Raw genomic sequence first — 16,970 nt, forward strand, 5'->3', positions numbered from 1 at the left:
TGCACCGCCGGCAGCCTCCTCTCGACCACCCCCGGCCCAAACTCTCGCATGAAATCGTTCCCCGGTGAGCCCCTTGTCCTTCACCACCACTTCCCCACCACCGGCGAGCCCTCCCCTCGCCGGATTTCGGCCTCCACCGCCGCAGCCATGCCCAGGGGCCACATTGCAAGCCTCGAGCTCTTTTTAGGGTCTTTAGTGCAAAAATCAGGAGCCTGTTCGTAAGACTAAAACCGTGTAAGACTAAAACTGTGTAATTTGATTTGAATCTGTGAACTTGTAAGATTATTATAAAATCATAGAAAAAATTAGAAAAATACGAACTAAAATTTTTTGGATTCCTTGATCTAAGATCTACCACTTTTGTTGCAGGGTAGTTTGCAGTTTCCAAACAGTTTTTCTCTAGATTAAATGTTAGTTTAAGTAACCTTGCTTTAGATCTACGTCCACCCTACAAGATGGCATTAACTGTCAAGGAACTCGAGTTGGCACTACGGATGGATCAACCGATGTCCGTAAATTATTTCAACATGGGTGTCTGTCTTGGTGCATACGACGAGTACAAAGGATTGAGATATGGAAAGTCTGTTATGGCTAAACATTTTATGGACCTGGTTCTGTGTGAGTTCATTTATTGTTATATGTGGTATCATACTATATTATTGAACTTTCTTAACGGCTATTCCGCTGGTATGTCGTGAGACTTGGCTTGTTTAATTTGAAAAGTATATTTGTAATTTGTTATTGCGTGTGGACAATATTAAACCTTGAAATAATATGCATTTTATATTCCGTTTGTTTGTTTGTTTGAAAATATTCTTTGTGCACCGTTGCAACACGAAACCTAGTAATGTTAATTTAACTATATATATATATATATATATATATATATATATATATATATATATATATATATATATATATATATATATATATATATGGCAACTGGGACCTACGCCTTCGTCTCTGCATGGAATGGAATCTACCGCGCGTCCTACGTGGAAAGATCATCACACGCAACGACAAAGCCTTGGCATGGTGGTTGATTAATTAGTGAAGGCCAACGACTAACCAACGCAGACCGAGAACATGCATGTCCTGCCCCACATTATTAATAATTAGACTGTTTAGAAGCTAGATCAATCATCAGAGGATGCATGCATTAATCATATCATTTGACCGTGTTGGTTGATTAGTGAAGGCCAACAGCTAACCAACCCCGCCCGGAGCGACTAAAACCCTGTCATGTCATCATAAAAAAATTAAGCTGCAGCAGCTACCTGCGAGCTTATATATATATATATATGTATGTATATATATAGCAGTATTATTAGTATATATATCATCTATCGTCGGTCGCCCTTTATTAGTGAGCAGCTAGCATAGCATCCAACATGAGGTTCCTACGCAGCTCCTCCTGCTGCTCACCCCTTGCTGCTGCTTTCTTCTTCTTCTTCTTGGTCGCGGTGATCGGGAGCACCAGCAGCAATTTGCAGCAGGCCACAAAATACAATGCCATGTTCAGCTTCGGAGACTCGGTGGCCGAGACCGGCAACATCTGCGTCGTCAGCAGCAGCAGCAGCAACTCGACGGAGCTCGAAGCGCTCACCTGCACGCACCCGCCCTACGGCACCACCAACTTCGGCAGGCCGTCTTGCCGGTGGAGCGACGGCCGTGTCGTCGTTGACTTCATTGGTAGATTAACCTCCTCCTTCTCTCGTAACGCATATATACACAAGCTGCGTATGTACATACTCTGGTTATACCGTTATAGCTAGTAATTAAAGAGTGTCCACAACAGAGAAGCAGCAGATGACAATAATTCAATCACTTGGGCTTAATTAGCTTCATGTTTTACTTTTACTGCACATGCCTGCAGCACAATCACTTGGGCTGCCACTACTTCCACCGTCAAAATCCAAAGGCAAAGATTTCCGTCGCGGCGCAAACATGGCAATCACTGGTGCTACTGCGATGAACTTCTCCTTCTACCAATCACTTGGGATTGAAGACCCAGTGTGGAATCACGGCTCGCTGTACATGCAAATCCAGTGGTTCACGGAGTTGATTCCTTCCTTGTGTGGAACGAAACAAAGTGAGCAGTTCGATCGATCACTCTTTTCTTCAGAAATAATATAATCTTGCATGCCCACTGTATATAGATCTTTGTAAAATACTAAAATGTAAATACGTACTACACATATAGATCTAATTCAATATATGTAATTAAGCTGCTTGCTGCCTCATGCTAGACTGCAAAGAATTCCTAGCGAAATCGCTGTTTCTGTTCGGTGGATTTGGAGGAAACGACTACAATATCCAGCTTCTGGAGCTTGGATTGACCCCAGAGCAGACAATGAAGAACACCCCGATTATTGTTAATGCAACTGTCAACGGTATCGAGGTATATATACATATGTACTCCCCTCCGTTCCGAATTATTACTGTTTGTTTTGATTTTGATTTGATTTTTCTAGACGCATAGCTTTTGCTACGTATCTAGAGTTCTAGACATATGTACATCTAGATTCATATCAAAAGTTTTATACCTAGAAAAGTCAGAATGAATAGTAATTTGGACGGAGGGAGTATATATCATCGTAAAAACTATATGCAAGCTCAGAGTGAATGCATACCCGTGAAACTAATTAAGCTTGCCGTCTTGTCCTGCAGAGATTGATTGCACTTGGTGCAGTTCACATTGTTGTCCCGAGCATCCTCCCAACAGGTTGTCTCCCACTCTTCCTGGCGTTGTTCGTCGCCGGTTCCTCCGGCGAGTCTGACTTTGATCAGTACGGCTGCTTGAAAAGTTACAACCGTCTGACAGAGCACCACAACTCAATGCTCCGAGAACAAGTGCAAATCCTCCAAAGAAAGTACAAGTCGACAAGGGTCATGTACGCAGATTACTACTCCCAGGTGTACAAAATGGTCCAGCAGCCTCAAAAGTTTGGTAATCTGCTTTTCCCACTATCATATCTACTCCGTCCCCAAGATCTATCACAGAAATAATTAAGATACAGCAGTTGCAGATTTTGGAACTAAACAGCCGGCCGGCTGATTTCTGTAGGATTCAGCAATCCTTTTGAGGCTTGCTGTGGCGCAGGAGGAGGGAAGTACAACTTCGACGTCGCCGCCAGGTGCGGCATGCCGGGCGCGACCACGGCCTGCCGTGACCCGTCGGCTCGCCTGAGCTGGGATGGCGTCCACCCGACGGAGGCGGTGAACAAGATGATCGCCGACGCCTGGCTCAACGGCCCATACTGCAACCCTCCTATTCTAAGCTGAATATATATATATATATATATATACATATATACTGTATTCCGTCCACCGTATTGCTTGCAAGATCTTGTACCACGGCTGTCTGGGCAGAGCCTGTACCACGGCTGCCCGGTGCACGCCTTGAGGCACGCGTCGTCCCATGTCAGGGAGGGGACGTTGTTGCAGGCGTCGCCGGCGATGAGCGAGGTGGCGAGGGAGACCAGTAAGGTGAAGACTCAAGACGAAGGTCATGGCTGCTCTCGTCATGTTTCTCTGGGATCGATGCTAGTTCTTCATGGGGTTTGGTGATAGATGGCGAAACAATGTGTTGGGAGAATAAAAATACGACAGATTCTCTAAAGGATCAGAAATGCGGAGGATCATGTGTAAGTAGAAATGCCAACCAAAAAAGGTAACTTTTCAATTTCGAATAATATCATTCAGAAAATAAAACATTTATTTTCTAGCAATATCAAAAATGTTAATATATATGTTGGGAATATCTTGCATCGCATTTAGTGGTACTATATATTTTCATGACCATTATACTACATCTGTTCTAAAATATGCTTATTACATTCAGGACCAGTAAATTAATTCTAATGGACTTATCCTCAACATCGTATGTCGTATATTTAAGAACGGAGGGAGTAGTTACTCTAAAAGAAATAGCAGAGGAGCCGAATAACGTCCCGGTGCTACTACTGCATTGAGTGCCAACATGTGACATGTGCTCTCACTTTCACACCCGGAGGCAACCGGCTTCCAGAGCACTTTCATTGTGAATGGAAGTTTTCTTGCCCGAACGCCACTACTAAAAAAACATCTTTTCCTTGACACTCCCTCACCTTTTCCACAGACGGCTCATATGACGACCCGCTTAAGACGTTGGCGGAGGCATCTTGTGGTTTTGGGCTGCTGGTAAAAACATATTTTCATCCGTGGTTGCTTACGACAGCCACCTTTAAAAAAGTGAAGATTTTAGATGCGCTTCACATAAGGTACCACCCATGAGATGATATTTCCAACCGCTTATGGGAGTGACATTTTCACATGCGGATCCTTATGTGAACTTCACATCTAAAAATGGTTCCATTACTTTATTTTTTTTATCCTTTTAATTAAGTTTGAGTTTCACAAATATTATAGAATAATATGCCATGTTAGTCTCTATTTCTAATTAAACCATAATTCTAACATGGCGTAGTTGTCCGCGTACCTTGCATATGCACAAAGATTAAAACTTTAGAACCTGAAAAATTAGTAGTTTGGAACTATTTATAGAAGTATATATAAATATAAGAAAGGACATATCCAGAAACTCATATGGATAAGAAGTATATATTAAAAAAACTCAGAATAACAAAACACATATGAATAGAGATTAAAGTATATATTAAAAAATTAAAAATGGATTTTAGATAGATATCCGTATCACATAAATCTTTTGATTTCAATACTGATCAAGAGCAACGACAAGGCCCACAATCTTTTGATTACAATACCACTCAGAATAACAAAATCATAACCCTGATCATTTGCTCTCGATCTACCTGCCCACAATCAAGGCCCCCAGCAAATACGAGACCATGGTCAGATCATAATCTGCCGTGACCATGGCGACCACCGGCAAGCCGCGGTACGCCCACAGTCCGTCCTGGCAGGACCCGACGGCGACCTGCGCGTCGATGTACTCCTGCCTGACGCGCGAGAAGTCACACGCGAACAGCTGGTCCGCGACGCCGGCCATCAGGCGGCCCGCCTCGCCGTACTTCGCCTTGCAGTGGTCGACCGACGCCTTCTCGCCGGCGGGGAGCTTCCCGGTGCCCAGCATCTGGTCCATCTCGGCCACGGCGTTCCTGTACCTCTGCCTGGCCAGCCTCGTCGCGACGAGCGCGTAGACGGTCAGCTCGGCGGTGGCCGGCGCGTTCGGCAGCGTCTCCCGGCAGAGCGCGTGCCACCGCTCCGTCGTGTTGGACAGCTTGATGCACGCGTCGTACGATGTCATGGACGGGACGTTGTTGCATGCTTCGCCGCCGGCGACGAGCAACGCGGCGAGAGAGACCAACACTGCAGCGACCAAGGTCATGGCTGATCTCGAAATGGTGGATATATGGTTTTTCTTTTCTGGACTGGACTTGTGTGATGTACTGAAACTAAGCGTTGAGGGGCCTATAAATAGGATGTTTGTGTTTCTCCGATTATTGGTAGATTATTTTTTAAAATATGTGGGGAGATACAAGTATTTATTAGAATGCAACAAATAAGCCAAGTTTTTTTATTTCACATGACATGATTCCAAAAATAAGATCGATCTCTTTTCTAGCTACCATAAATGTAATAAGAATTGGAACAATTGCCATTCAAATGTTATGATTACAAAACAATATCTTTTCTCAAGCAGCATATTAAGTATTTCTTTAGCATGCATGGTCCACATTTAAACACAGAATTAAAACACGAGCACCAATACAAAATCACTAATCCTTGAGAGCTCATCCGTGTCGTTAGTAGTGGAAGCAGTCAGGCACCGTGACAGTAGGATGCTCAACGTTTGAGTATTTCGGTAATTGCCATGCACTCTTAGTGCATAGTTTGTCCCCCAATATTTTATTAGAGTAGTTCATACCCACATGATCCATTTATCATTATTTTAAAAAATGTAGTAACTATTTCAAGCTCTCAAAGACAGCAGCATCCTGCCCCATACCATGTATGTTCGTACGAAAACGAACCAAGGAGGCCATTTTTTAACAAGATTACATGTATATGGTGAGAGGTACAAAGGTCACCTCGTCTTATTTAGGATCCTAAATGTAAAGTTTACCCTTGACATCTGATCTTTGTTTCACTGAGATTTTGTGCCGGAAAGCTGGACTTGATGCTCGTGGAACACCAAACTTAAACGACGAACTTCGCGTAAATCGAAGTTAAAGTGTCCTTGAGGTTGCACGGGAGGGTGTATAAATCTTCGCTCTTGTAGAAGAAATCTATTGACTGTGCAAAGGAGACCACCTTCTCCAAAAGCGCCATGGGGTATCATGTCCATCGAGCTCCAGGCGGGACCAGAAGCTGCTTCTTCGGAAGATCATGTCCATCGAGCCGGCGGTTTCACGACCACTCCGTTGGTTGGAGGTCCCCATCTCGTTCTCCCGCGATGATCAGTGGACGAGCTTCTCGGAGCTCGGTAAGTTCCCCCTGGTCCTGGACCCAGTGGTGGCAGAAGTCAGGCTCACCAAGGTGCTCATCGACGGTGGGAGTGGTCTCAATCTTATCTTCGCCAACACTCTAAGGAAGATGGGTTTGGACCTCTCGGGCATGCTGATTCCGAGCAAGTCCCCCTTCTATGGCATCGTCCCAGGTAACGCGGCGCACCCACTTGGTACGGTAGTTCTTCCAGTCACCTTTGGTACGAGGGAGAACTACCGCACCTAGTTTATTAAATTTGAAGTGGCTAACTTCGAATCTTCTTATCATGCTATATTGGGTCGTCCGGCACTCGCCAAATTCATGGCAGTACCGCATTATGTTTATCTGCTTCTCAAGATGCCAGGACTAAGTGGAGTACTTACTTTTCGAGGCGACTTGAAGAAGTCGTATGATTGTAATCAGGAGGCGATCCAGTACGCTTCGACTGCTCGTGTGCCAGATGCTTCAAGAGAAGTACTCGCGGCCGCGCAGCAGCTCTCCCAGTCCGGGCTAGAGATCCCCTCGAGAAAAGCCAGCGAGTCGAGCATCCAGTCGACTAATGACGTGGCCCTCAAGACAATCCAGCTCCAGGAGGGTGACTCATCTAAGACCGCTGTCATCGGCGCGGGCTTAGGTGAGAAATAGAAACTCGCGCTCGTCAGCTTTCTTCGGGCTAACCGAGACATATTCGCGTGGAAACCAGCGGATATTCCAGGGGTGCCCAGAGAGTTGGTCGAGCATAGTCTGAATGTACACCCGAAGGCTGTGCCTAAAAAGCAACGCCTGCGAACGTTTGCTCACGATAAGCGTGAGGCAATTAAACGGGAGATAGCTAAACTTCTCGCGGCAGGATTCATTAAAGAAGTAATCCATCCAGAGTGGGTAGCTAATCCTGTCCTTATAAGAAAAAAGAATAATGAATGGAGGATGTGCATTGACTACACTGATCTCAACAAGCATTGCCTGAAAGATCACTTTGGGTTACCGCGCATTGATCAAGTCGTCGACTCGATGGCGGGTTGTGTCCTTCTTTGCTTCCTTGATTATTATTCAGGATATCATCAGATTGCGCTTAAGGAGGAGGATCAAATCAAGATAGCGTTCATCACCCCGTATGGGATATATGCTTACAAAACTATGTCCTTCGGGTTGAAAAACGCAGGAGCAACCTATCAGCGCGCGATCCAGATGTGCTTTGCTGATCAGCTGCATCGGAACGTTGAAGCCTACGTGGATGACGTGGTCATCAAGACCAGGAATTTCGACGACTTGATTGCAGACTTGGAAGAAATGTTCAGCAGCCTGCGCAGATTTTGATGGAAGCTCAACCCAACCAAATGCGTCTTCGGAGTGCCATCAGGGAAGTTGCTTGGGTTCATCATCAGCAACCGGAGAATTGAAGCCAATCCTGTGAAGATCACGGCCATCACTGGTATAGAGGCTCCGGCCACAATCAAAGATGTGCAGAAGCTAACAGGTTCATCTCCCGACTCGGGGAGAGAGGACTACCCTTCTTCAAGCTCCTGAAACGCCAAGATAAGTTCCAATGGACGGAGGAGGCCGAACGGGCCCTGCGAGATCTGAAACATCACCTTCAGTCTCCGCCAATCCTTACAGCACCATTGCCGGGGGAAGTTCTACTATTCTACATCGCGGCAACAACCCATGTTGTCAGCAGTGCCATTGTAGTCGAGTGAGGCGAAGAAGGCCATGCATTTGGAGTGCAGAGGCATGTATATTTCGTCAGCGAAGTACTCTCCAAATCCAAGGTACGATACCTGACGGTTCAGAAACTCTTATATGCAATTCTAATTGCATCAAGAAAGCTGCGCCATTATTTCGACGAGTACAAGATCACTGTGATTACGGATTTTCCGTTGGCGGATATTCTTCATAATCAAGGTGCCATGGGGCGAATATCAAAGTGGGCAGTGGAACCGGGGGCTTTGTCAATCGACTTCAAGCCACGCACTGCAATCAAGTCTCAAGCTCTTGTCGATTTTATGGCTGAGTGGAGAGAGAATCAAATTCCAACTCCAGTCGACAAGCTAGAGCATTGGACCATGTATTTCGATGGTCTCTCAAGCTCGACGGCGGCGGCGCCGGGGTTTTATTTATTTCTCCACAGGGCGAACAGTTGAAGTATGTCCTTCAGATCCTTTGGGAGGTATCTAATAATGAAGCCGAGTATGAAGCCTTGCTTCACGGGCTTCGTTTGGCGATATCACTAGGGATCAAGCGACTACTCGTGTACGGCGATTCTCTTCTTATCGTTCAGCAAGTCAACAAAGAGTGGGACTGCAACAAGGAGACTATGGATGCCTATGTCCAGGAAGTACGCAAGCTGGAGAATAAATTTTCCGGCCTGAAAATTCACCATGTGGTACGGGAGCATAACGTTAGTGCGGATATATTGTCCAAGCTTGGATCCACCCGTGCACAGGTTGCAGCGGGAGTCTTCGTCCAGGAGCTCAAGCAGCCATCCATCAAGTCCTCATCTCCGGTAACCACCGATGCAGGTCCTCAACAACCTGATCGGGAGGTTATGATGCTGAGTGAGGACTGGAGAGAGGCTTTTATCGACTTCATCCGGGACCAAAGGCTACCGGCGGGGATGGACGCAAGAGCGCAGAGGCGGCTTGTGTCATGCGTAGAAGTAAGGGCTTCGTCCTAGTCGACAGCAAGCTCTACCGGTGCGGCGCCCGGTCAGGCATCCTCATGAAGTGCGTCACGAAGGAAGATGGCTACGACATACTGCGGGAGATACACGAAGGTGTTTCCAGCAATCACGCAGCCTCAAGAACGCAGGTGGGCAAGGCATACAGGGCCGGTTTTTGGTGGCCCACTGCAGTGTCCGATGCGGAGGATCTTGTGCGCAGGTGTCAAAATTGTCAATTCTTCGGCAAGCAGTCTCATATCCTACCCACATCCTCGTCACCATATCGCCATCCTGGCCCTTCGCTTGCTGGAGCCTTGATATGATTGGGCCCTTCACAACGGCGCCAGGCGGTTTCACCCATGTGTTGGTAGCTATCGACAAGTTTACCAAGTGGATCGAGTACAAGCCAATAGCCAAGCTCACACTAGATCAGGTTGTTAATTTCATCTACGATATCTTGCATCGCTTCGGCTTCCTGAACACCATCATCACGGACTTGGAATCAAATTTCACGGCCAACCAGTTCTGGGAGTTCTGTGAAAATGCATGCATTGAGGTTAAATATGTCTCTGTGGCACACCCAAGGGCCAATGGTCAAATCGAAAGGGCGAACGGCATGATAATCGATGGCCTCAAGAAGAGACTCTATGATGAAAACAGCAAGAAGGGAGGCAAATGGATACACGAGTTGCCACATATCGTCTGGGGGCTCCGAACTCAGTCGTCCAAAGCCATAGGACAAACTCCGTTCTTTCTCGTGTACGGATCTGAAGCTATCTTGCTGGCCAACATCATGTGGAAATCCCCAAGGGTTGAAATGTACAACGTAGGCGAAGCGGACGAGGCGAGGCAGTTAGAGCTTGATTCTGTTGAAGAGGCTCACTGCACTGCTCTTGTTCAGTCAGCTCGATACCTGCAGGGGATTCGGCGATATCACAATCGCAACATGAGGGAACGGTCATTCAGCATAGGCGACTTGGTTCTACGCCGCATCCAAGACGAGTCCGGCCTACACAAGCTCAACTCAAGGTGGGAAGGACCGTTCGTCGTCAAGCAGGTTACTAGACCGGGGTCGTATCAACTACAATATCCCGAGGTCCAAGATGTTCCGAACTCCTGGAACAATCAGAACCTACGCAAGTTCTACCCATGAGAAAATGTTCGGAGATAACTGATCTCCATGCGCTCAGATGGTTTTTTTTTCTGAATCAATTTGGAGGCTATATGTCATAAGATTCGGGTTGTAAACTTCTCTGTGAACATACGAAGGCTACGGCCACGTGCATGTTTTATATAAATTGACTTCTTGTAATGAGTTTTACGGAGGCTACGGCCACGATCATGGTACATCGACTTCTTGTCACAAGTTTGACGGAGGCCACGGCCACGTCCATGCTTTGTCGACTTCTCGCCATGACCTTTGATGGTCGTTTGCGATGATGATCGCACCTTTCCCAACAAGATCGATCCGATCGATTGGTTTATACCTAACCTGTTGGATGGGCTCACACAATGAGCTATGTTGACTACACCCAGAGTCGTGGCACTCGGGGCAATCTCGACTCCTCGCCAGAAGCATGGCAGTTGCACGACGACGCTCGCGTTCTTTCCCAACAAGTTCGATCCGCTCGATTGGTTTACACCTAACTTGTTGGACGCGCTCACATGAGGAGCAATCTCGACTACACCCAGAGTCGGTGCACTCGGGGTAGTTTCATTTCCCTTGCCATAAACACGGCAATCTCACGATGATGCTCGCGTTTTTTCCCTGCAGGTTAATCCTACCCAATCGGGTTATGGCTAACTCGTTAGCTTGGGTTCCTACTTGGAGCTATGGCTACCTCCAGGGTCGCTGCGCCCGGGATTGTGTCTACTACTTAGCCTCTAAGCTTGGACGACAATCCAGCTAAGGCACATACAAGTAGAGACACCAAATAAAATATATACACAAGAAAACAAGTACTTGTTCTTACATCCTACTCTTGCAGTACATTTTTCACTATTTGTTCTGCTACAGGTCGGGCTTCTTGGAGGTACTTGGTGAATTGGTCTTCAGTACACTCTGCAGCCACTCCCTGAGCAAATGTTTCTAGTTGAGCCTTTGGCAAAAAGGACTTTACAAAGGCAAGGGCGTAGCTGACACACGCGACTGGGGCTTCTGAGAGGAATTTGACCATCTTCTGCGGCGCTCCGCGAAGTCGCTCCAGCAAGGGCTGCTGGCCTGCTTCGCTTTCCTCAGCTTGATCCACCATATCCACAAGTGTTTGGGCGGCTTCACTAAGAATCTCCGGTTCCTTCTCCCGCCGCCCTTTCTCCTCGCCCAACGTCTTGACCCGCTGAAGGCAGTCGGCGAACTGTTGCTCAGTGTCATCGATTATCTTCTGCAGCCTCTCGACGTCATCTGTACGGTGATACAGCATGTTCTTCACATCAGTAAGCAGCTCTTCTTTACAGATTAAGATTTTCCTAAGTTCTGTGGTGAAGATTTTTTCAGAATCCAAGGTAAATAGTTGAGTAAGTACTCGAGGGAAGCATGGGCTCACCTTGGTGCGCTTTCTTCTGCTCTTTGAGCTGCTCCTGGTGCGCCTTCTTTTGTTCCTCGAGTTGTTTTTGGAGCTCAGAGTTGGCTTTCTCGAGGTTTCGCAGGTCGTTCTTGAGGAGCCATGTCTCTCGAGTCCTTTCCTACTTCAGCATATCGAGCTCCCTCTGCAGATAGCAGTCCTTCGTAATCTCGTCGGATACGCGCTTATCCAAGGCAGCAAGCTCTTGGTGACCACTCACAACTACCTTCAGCTTTTCTGATTTTTTCTGAGAGTGTGTGATCACATTCTGAACAAGGGAGGAGATTAAGACAAGCAACTCGACAATGCTTACAAGCGAAAAAAGTACTCAGGTCTTACCATGGCGAAGTCATACATTTCCTTGTATGCCTGCTTGAAGGTCCTTATGTTGCTACTCGCCAGCATTGGATCATCCACCAGATCGGTGGGGATGACATTCCGATACCCGAGCCCGGCCTTCAGTAGTTCACGAGGACTCCCCGAGGTCTCTGCGGCTTCTTCCGGCGGTGGCTGCTGGGCACCTGCAAGTCTAGAAGCTTTCAGTACATAACGCCTGGGTATCAGCAGCCAGCCGTGGATGGTCAGACGCTTACCTGTGCCATCCGCAGGAGCGGCATCAGGGGCCCCGACTTGTTCCTCGCCACGAGCTCTGGCTTCGCCTTGGAGCTTGGGGGGTGGCAAGTCGGGCAGCGTCGCGTCTGCCTCGGGCACTGGCTCTGCAGGCGTCGACTCTCCTGGGGCCAATGGGTCGGGGGCTTGAGTAGCCGTGGTTGGCTCCACGGGCGTGGACTCTCCCAGGGCTGACGGCTCAGGGGCTGGAGCAGCGGCGTCCTGCTTCAGCTTGAGCTTCACGGCGCTCGAAGACCTAATAAAGCTGAGTCAGTTATCATACAAGTTGAAAGGAGCAGAATGTTTGCTACGCAACCAGATGCAAACTTACAGCGCTGACTTCTTCATGACGACCTCCTTCACTCGCAAGACCTGTCGCGGAGTACCTGTTGCTGGCGGCAGACGAAGCTGTTCTCACCTCCTCGTGTTCGGTCCTGGGTGGAGAAGCAGAAGGACTACACCTGGATACCGTCAGCGTGCAACCATACTAATGTTTAGCGACTCAACAAGGCAGCAAACCCATACTGGGAAGACTCGATTACTTGCGCTTTCCGCTTGCGCACCACCCGATGACCCTTCGGGACTGAAGGCAGAGCTTCGGTCAACTCCACGGATGGCCCGGGGGAGTTGTCCCTCCTTGCCTCCCCTTCAGTTTCTTTCTCCGCCAGGGGGCTCTTGTCCTCCATGGACTCACTGCTGTGCAGAGCCTGGGCTACCCGAGCCCTCTTTGCTTCGGCAGCGGCACTGGGGAGAAGGTGGTCTGGCCGAGGGATGTCGGGTTGCGGCGGGTAGCTGTGGTACAATTCTGTGTGCCCCTGCAAAAGTTTTTCAGTTAGCAGCGGCAGAGCAGAGTTTGTTTCCAACACAACATAGTCGAATACTCACCTGTTTTGGAGGATTTTGTGCGGAAAACAATCCTGGGATGTAGGGCACGGCATTCACGTCCAGCAGCACTCGCTTGACTCGGAGGAGGGCGGCGTCGTCTGACAGTTCCTCTGCGCACATGCGAGACGGATCTTCAGTGCCTGAGTACTCGAATCCAAGTTTGTGGCACTGTTGGATCGGCTGGACTCGGCGTTTGAAGAAGGAGAACATAACTGACGCGCCGGTCACTCCCATCAGCTTGTGAGCTTCTATGGTCTCTAACAATTCCTCGACTTGATCCATGTCCCCCCTGGACAGCTCGATGTTCCACTCCGGCCTCATAACAAGTGGACTGTTTGACTTTTCTGGGAGTTGGGGGGCATGGTTTTTGATATAAAACCAATGGTTTTTCCACCCGGGGATGTTGGAGGGGAATTTGTATGCAAGGTACTTGTCGCCGGCCTGCTGTCGCAGTTGGATGCCGGCACCCCCTACAACGGATGGATTCTTGGAGGTGGGCTGTGGTTTGACCCGGAAGAGAAGGCGGAAAAGATCCCAGTGGGGTTCGATTCCAAGGAAGGCTTCACAGAAATGGATAAAAATCGAGATATGGCAAATAGAGTTCGGGTTGAGGATGCAGCTCAAGCCCGTAATAGTAAAGGAGGCCATGGAAAAAAGAACAAGAGGGGAGGGCCAGCCCCCGTTCGGCAAAATGATAAAATGTGACGATTTCGTCAATATTTTCCATGGGGAAAGGTTTGCGGAACGAGGGGCGCCAATTGACAATGTCGGTACATATGGACAGGGGTACCTCCTGCTAGAGTGTCCAGACCCTTAGCATCTCGTTGTCGTCTCACAGGTAAGGCCGCGATAGTGTCTGGCTCAGGCGTGTGCACCAAGCGCATCGTGGTGGACGCGCGCCACCACATGCTCGACTGCCTATCCTTCATCTGTCAAACCCGGGGCCACGGGGCTGTGTACATCAAGGAGTCCGTATTGGGCTAGGGGATAGGACGTGTCCTGTACCTTATTTATATTGTATTCTACCCGCATGCGGAGTAGAACTAGTCGATACAGAAGGAAACTACTCGAGTTGTACTTGAGTACGATTCCTGAGCTAATATCAGGCTAGGATTCATGTAACCCTATCCCCCCGGATATATAAGGGCGGGCAGGGACCCCTCTCAAAACAGAAGATCACCGGATCAACATCAAGGTAATACAAACCATCATACAGGACGTAGGGCATTACGCATATTGCGGCCTGAACCTGTCTAAATCTTGTGTTGTCTGCACCTTCGAGTTCCTGATCTTGGCGCATCCCAACCCAAAACCTACCACCTTGGGTATACCCCTCGGTGGGCAGCCGGACAAAACCCGACAGCTGGCGCGCCAGATTGGGAAGATCAATGAGGGGCGCGACGTCCGGTCAGTCCTCGACTCGAGGCGACGGGAACGCGAGGTGGCTGAGCGGGATGATGCTGACTGCAGCGATCATTTTCCTGCGTTCACTACGAAATTCAACGGCTACAAGTACCCGGAGGGTTTCAAGCCGATCGGCATCACCAAGTATGACGGTAAGCAGGCCCCCAACAATGGCTCCGCTGTTACTCCACTGCCATTGAGGTGGCCGGCGGCTCCAACACTACCAAAGTCGTCTACTTTCCGATGGCCTTGGAGCCTGCACCGCTGACTTGGCTGGAAAGCCTCCCCAACGACTCCATCGACTCCTGGGAGGGCCTCAAGAAGGTTTTCATCGACAACTTCCAGGGGGCGATAACCAGTGCAGGAACCCGGCACGACCTCGCCCAGTGCAAGCAGGAGCGTAACGAACTCCTCCGGTCCTACACCCGCCGTTTCTTCGACGTGCGGGCTACCATCGCCAACATCACGGAGGAGGACATCATCGACTGCTTCTACAACGGCCTAACAGACCCAGGTATATATCGTGATTTTGGGCGTAACAGGCCGAAGACGGTTGCAGGACTACGTGACATGATGCACGACTGGTCCGAACAAGAAGAAAAGATGCGCGAGAGGTTTCCAAGATGCACCGACCTCAACCAGAAGCGCAACAACGACAACTGGGCTGATGTCACACCCGGTTTTTAAAGGACAAAACCGAATGCATAACTATATGTATGCCAGGATCAAGTTCCATACATATAGTGACTTCATCAGTGAATAATCAGCAACAGTATCACGAAAAGAGAATTAAAAGACTATAAAGATCATCAGAGTTATACAGCTTATTCTGGAAACGAAGACTTCAAACTTCACAGGCAATCGACCGGGGGTTCCGCAGGCCTAGAACTCAGCATCATCTTCAAAAGACTTCAGATCACTTTCTGCTCTGAGCAGCAATTATAACAAGCGTGAGTACACTTATGGTTGGTACTCAGCAAGTGTTGGGAATTATATGACATGAAGGCCAAAATCAAGGAAAGGCTGACTGGCTTACTGCGATAAGCAATTTTAGTTGGTCAAGTTTTATTAGCACCTGATTACTAAGGTATAAGTTCATACCAAAAACCCACATTAAAAGAGAGAGAAGAGATACAGCATAAGCATAACCACAACCATATACATGGTCCACAATAACCATAACCATAGCCATGGTCCACGATTTAATTTATCTTCAAGTTCAATTAATCATGTGAGGGTCCAAGCCGCTCTTAACCGTGAGCACGGCTGATATATCAGTTTTCCACTCTGCAGAGGTTGTACACTTTACCCACAATTCGTGTCTCCCGATTTGCCCGAGGTAGCTAGCCTCTTAAACACTTCCGAGGTGAGTGGCAAGGGATTCACTACGAGGCCTTTACAAAGATTCCCTAACTTATGATAATCCGCTAAGGTTTCAAGTCAAAGCGGTCATAACTCTCCCTAGTGAGGAAATACCTTAGCCAAGGTCCACATAGCTATGTGCCTCAAAAGGACCGAGCTATACCCCGTCGATGCAACCCCTCTTGCCCTTTCGGTAAGATTATCATAAACTAGAGTCTCTAATTAATTAGCCAAGACCAGAGCCATATAGTATTGTGGTTGCACTGTTTTCCTGGGTGGTTCTCCATGTTCCAATTAAAACATATAATCTTGTATTAACAACGCATAGCGCATGAACATGGATAAAACAGGTGTAACATCATCATTGTTCTCATCATGATTATATATTATTCCCAAACCATAACCAGTTGAAGCAACTAAGCAATAGCTACCCAACAATAAAGATAAAACCCAGGTTGACAAGGAATGATCATAAAGACTAGGCATATCCTTAATTAGGATCCATCAAAATTAGGACACATGCATGCATAAAGAAAAAGTTGTATTTATTGTGATTGTTAGGATAAAAGTATGATCAAGGAAACACTTGCCTTTCTTATAGAGAATAACTGCTCAGAGTCTTCAACTCTTGTTCTCGAAACTCTAGATCTTCCAAGCTCTTGGATCGCGCTTCTTCTAACGTCACACAAGCATCCAACCGAAGCATACAAGCAAGCAAACAAACAAGAATGACTAAGAACAGATACAGCAAACAAAAGAAAAGCTTTAAAAGAGCGTACTAAAGAATAGAGCTCGATGCTACGGTCACGAGAAAGAAAGAAACGCGGAAAACGGAGCTAGGGTTGAAAAGAAATAGCTATCGGAAGATTTATATTACAAAAGAATAAAAGAACGATAGGCTTTCATTTATTTTAATCCAGAAAACTAATGTAAAAGATATTCAAGAGAGAATATCCCTAATTATAATTAACTCATATTATATTTGCATTTATAAAGACGAAGTCGAACTTAGTCAAATTTTATATATAATTCTCTATGTA

The 16,970-nt window shown here is 47.5% G+C and overlaps 2 protein-coding genes across 4 annotated transcripts; one reads left to right on the top strand and one right to left on the bottom strand.

Moving 5' to 3' along the window:
* Nucleotides 1–1,379: 1,379 nt before the first annotated feature.
* Nucleotides 1,380–4,898, top strand: LOC112897226 (GDSL esterase/lipase At5g45910-like). Of its 3 annotated transcripts, none has more exons than XR_003229605.1 (6): nt 1,380–1,692; nt 1,877–2,092; nt 2,250–2,401; nt 2,671–2,950; nt 3,068–3,673; nt 4,830–4,898. XR_003229605.1 is itself a non-coding variant. In XM_025965475.1 (6 exons), the coding sequence occupies exons 1-6, from the start codon at nt 1,392–1,394 to the stop codon at nt 3,283–3,285; spliced, it is 1,068 nt and encodes a 355-aa protein (XP_025821260.1). In that variant the 5' UTR covers nt 1,380–1,391; the 3' UTR covers nt 3,286–3,691. The 3 variants fall into 3 exon arrangements, 2 of the variants coding, with proteins under 2 accessions (XP_025821260.1, XP_025821259.1); XM_025965475.1 differs by lacking the exon at nt 4,830–4,898 and having other exon boundaries at nt 2,671–2,725; nt 2,825–2,950; nt 3,068–3,691; XM_025965474.1 differs by lacking the exon at nt 4,830–4,898 and having other exon boundaries at nt 3,068–3,691.
* Nucleotides 4,811–5,447, bottom strand: LOC112896840. Its single transcript, XM_025964965.1, has one exon. The coding sequence runs from the start codon at nt 5,348–5,350 to the stop codon at nt 4,811–4,813; it is 540 nt and encodes a 179-aa protein (XP_025820750.1). The 5' UTR covers nt 5,351–5,447.
* Nucleotides 5,448–16,970: the final 11,523 nt, after the last annotated feature.

This window comes from Panicum hallii, chromosome 6, assembly GCF_002211085.1.
Source record: "Panicum hallii strain FIL2 chromosome 6, PHallii_v3.1, whole genome shotgun sequence".
Classification (NCBI taxonomy): Eukaryota; Viridiplantae; Streptophyta; class Magnoliopsida; order Poales; family Poaceae; genus Panicum; species Panicum hallii.

Excerpts from the sequence above, each read along its gene's own strand:
- LOC112897226 (XM_025965474.1), top strand. The coding sequence starts at position 1,392 with ATGAGGTTCCTACGCAGCTCCTCCTGCTGCTCACCCCTTGCTGCTGCT. Across the intron at positions 2,093-2,249 it reads CTTGTGTGGAACGAAACAAA|ACTGCAAAGAATTCCTAGCG; the intron begins GTGAGCAGTTCG and ends GCCTCATGCTAG. Across the intron at positions 2,951-3,067 it reads CCAGCAGCCTCAAAAGTTTG|GATTCAGCAATCCTTTTGAG; the intron begins GTAATCTGCTTT and ends TGATTTCTGTAG.
- LOC112896840 (XM_025964965.1), bottom strand. The coding sequence starts at position 5,350 with ATGACCTTGGTCGCTGCAGTGTTGGTCTCTCTCGCCGCGTTGCTCGTC.